This window comes from Cariama cristata, unplaced genomic scaffold, assembly GCF_000690535.1.
Source record: "Cariama cristata isolate BGI_N322 unplaced genomic scaffold, ASM69053v1 scaffold5629, whole genome shotgun sequence".
In the NCBI taxonomy this organism is placed as follows: domain Eukaryota; kingdom Metazoa; phylum Chordata; class Aves; order Cariamiformes; family Cariamidae; genus Cariama; species Cariama cristata.
The window spans coordinates 4,802-8,218 of NW_009636205.1; the positions used below are offsets into that span (position 1 = coordinate 4,802).

Below are 3,417 nucleotides of genomic sequence, written 5' to 3' on the forward strand. Positions count from 1 at the left end.
CAATCCGATTTGTTTCACGTTTCTCAGTTTATATTTTTGAAAAGATGTAATGTTATTCAGTTTTGCTATTTCAGATTTTGCCAATATGAAAACTCTGTAGTAAGCAACTCCATCAATATTAAACTGTTCACTTGAACACAAATGCTATTAAACTTCAAAGCTTTTAAATTAAAAGGAAGATTACTTCACTTGCAAAATACTCAATTACAAGTAAAAGCCGGTGCAGTTTTGAAAAAGTGTTTAAATTTACCCCAAATTACCACTTATCAATAACCGTCTGACTGAAATGAACTCCAGTAATGGAGCTCAGCCTCATGACTGGAGATGAGAAACACACGGCATAACAAAATCCCTGCACCAGAACCAAGGCAAAAGGGATCTGTATTAACTCCAGGGACCACTAGGTGTCGTGGGTGCTAAATACAAATTTCAGGTGGTCTTCAATTCACCAGCCTTACACTCAAGCATTTTATAACAACTGCTATTTCAGGTTATTTCCTAAAAAACCTGTCTTTATTCAAAGTTGGGTGCATTTTTTTTCCTGTCGCATTAACAGTGGAACATCAGGTCTTATCCTTTTTCTATACTGTACTCAGTTCAGTGAGCTTAACTATAACAATGCCATTAAAATAGCTTGCAGTGGAAACTTGGGTTTTGGTTTGTTTTAGGTTTTTGTTTGATTTAAAAACATGACTATCTAGTATTCATGTTTTAAAGCAAAGTTAGCTTCTAAGAAGGACTAAAGATACTTATGGCTTAAGTAAGAGTTAAAGGAAAGATATGAAGAAGTAGACACGAGACAAGCAGAACAACCATTTGTAATAATGCAATTCTGCTAAGATTGGACGCAGTTAATTTTGCAATTAATGCCCATATTAAGTGCAAAAGAAAAAAACCCCAAACTTTATTCTTAAGCAGTCATTTTAAAAAACATCAACCTGAGATGGGTACATTTGTCAGTACTGCTGCTTGTAGCGTAAGCTGATTATGACTATACTACTGTCTTTCATTTAATCCTACTGGAACCCCATGTCACCAGAACCAACAAAACCAGAGTCATGGTAAATTACAGTCCTCCGGAAAAACATCTGCACAGAGGTAAAGATTGTCCTAGCAGGAAGACCGTGATGCGTATATAAAATGTTATGATCTAATTTGGTACTGGATATGAACAGTGACAGAATGAGTTCCCTTTGAGGTACTTTTTTTCTCTTTTTTTTTTTTTGAGTGGAAAATGTTTCTTCATAAGACAAGAAAAAAGAAAACCATTGAAGTTTAACATTTCTAGCTATGGATTATTCTTATATTACTATTTCTCCGAGTGTTACTAACAAGGTCAATTATAAAAATAAAACTAGATCCACTGGGTTTCTGTACAGATTCAAAAAAAAAAAATGTAAAAGGAAGACTTTGTCAAAGCAGCAGAAAGTACGGCATTCCACAACTTTGCTAGTTTTAGAAAGACAAAACAACTCGTGTGTGACACACAGCAACTTCGGTCTAACATCCTTCTGTACTTATTCTCCCAAAGCAGCCTTCCATCCGTTTGCAGAAACTAAAGGCTCCCGAATTTAACCACTCTTTCTTCCACCTTCCTATGTTTGCTCCTTACCTAATACTGAGGGCCAAGCCCTGGTAGATATAAAAATGCCTACTCAGCATTACTGAGAAGCGTACAGGTCTCAGTAATAACAAACTACTACAAATTCCAGTAAGTGTTTATATAAAACATTAGTTGCTTGCAACTCTTTTCAGCTGTCAACAAGATAGAACAGTTGCATTCTTGTGCCTGGAAATGTTACTAATCAAAGATCACTTAAACAGTTCAGGATAGTTTCTGGAATCCTTTGGCACACTCCAGCTGTAATTCAGTAAAATCCTGTATTTTCAGGACTATCTTTGCACTGAGGGCCAGTCAGTACCCGTGGACAACACTATCAGAAAAATTCAGTGCTCTAGTCTCCCTTACAATGAAAGGGACAGAAGGAAAATAAAGCAAACAGCAATGTCACACAATTGTTTTGAAACTTAGGCAGGAAAGACAGCAAACGTTAAACTGGAAGCTAGCACGGTACTCTCCTGGTCTCCTACCTTCAAGTATGGCAGCCTCCTACTCACTTTTCCAATGCAAACATCTGCATTGGTATATCCAATTTGCATCTGCAGTTTGTATATCCGTCTGCATCTGGTAGATCCAGAAGAATGCTGACAAGAGACTCGCAGCAGAAGAAAGCTTACCTTAACTTTACATTCTTGAACTTTGTGGTGATTTCCATTATGAAGAGCGGATGGAGTTGTGCTCATCTCTTTTTCAGGTCTATGAAGCTTCACTTCATTGAGGATTTCACCTCCATAATCACCCAAATGGTACCTCAAGAAACACGATTAAAAATGTAATACTGCATTTCCACTGGGAAATGTTTGAAAGACACAAAAAGGGCAAACAGTCTGTGTAAAACCCTTCTGTTTTAGCTTCTGAAGTTTAGGGTGCTATGTAAGTCTTCAGCCATGCATGAGTGCAGAAGACTAGCATCCATACAGAAATAAGTTATAGGAGACACTTTCAAACCTATTTGATGAAAATTAAAACCTTGGTGTTACAAATGACTTCTGACAGATATAATTTGTAATTTTACCTTTTCTCAACAACTTCTAATGTTAAATGCAATAGCTCGCGTTTTGTTTTCTCTCTTCTCTTAATCATCTCTAAAATTGTTATGGCTCTGCTAAACTCTCTTCTTAATTTCAACATCTTCTCATAAGACGCTTCATCATTCTTTCGATTCTATTGAGAGATTAAACAAATTTTAAGTCAAAAGCAAAACCTGTGAGGCATAAATAGCAAAAAATGTTACATAACACTGCTGCAAGTGAGAATCATATGAGTACAGTCAGAAGTAGCTTCTCCTAAAGCATAACCTGGTTGGTAAACAAAGCCACAAAAAGCAAACAAAAACCAACTTTTAAGAGTAAGTTGAAAAAGAACCTTTTCAGTCATTTCTCCCCATGCTTCATCTGCTCAATTCCGTATCAACCCAGGGGAAGTTTGTCAGAACAAGGAGTTCATCAAGACTTGGTTCCTAAAACACTTTTTCTACCTTGATTCTGCACACAAGAAGGTTGTGCACATACGTGTACAAAGCTGATGTAAAATGCTGAGTAATTACAGATTTCCTACTTCAAATCAATTCACACTACAAATACAAAAAGCTACAAATATTTACTCCATGGCAAATGGAAGATCGTTTTCCCCTTTTTCACAGAAAGGAAGTTTGTAACCTAGCACGTCCCACAGCTGCTTGTTTATGTGCCAATACTTATAAATTGCCCTTTGAGTTCCAGCTTCCTAGAAAATGGACAGACTGTAAATCGTCTATAGAGAACTGATGGATTACACTTTGACCCCATCGTTCAGCA

At 36.7% G+C, this 3,417-nt stretch overlaps 1 protein-coding gene across 1 annotated transcript in view; it reads right to left on the bottom strand.

The window, feature by feature from the left end:
- Nucleotides 1-3,417, bottom strand: part of LOC104167537 (enhancer of polycomb homolog 2-like) — a gene marked incomplete at its 3' end in the record, with an annotated part of 13,762 nt that overhangs the window by 4,048 nt on the left and 6,297 nt on the right. Inside the window, exons 4-5 of the mRNA XM_009707827.1 lie at nt 2,637-2,785; nt 2,239-2,371 (exon numbers count right to left, since the gene is read on the bottom strand). Of these exons, the coding sequence (XP_009706129.1) occupies nt 2,239-2,371; nt 2,637-2,785 (282 nt within the window). The remainder of the gene's footprint in view (nt 1-2,238; nt 2,372-2,636; nt 2,786-3,417) is intronic.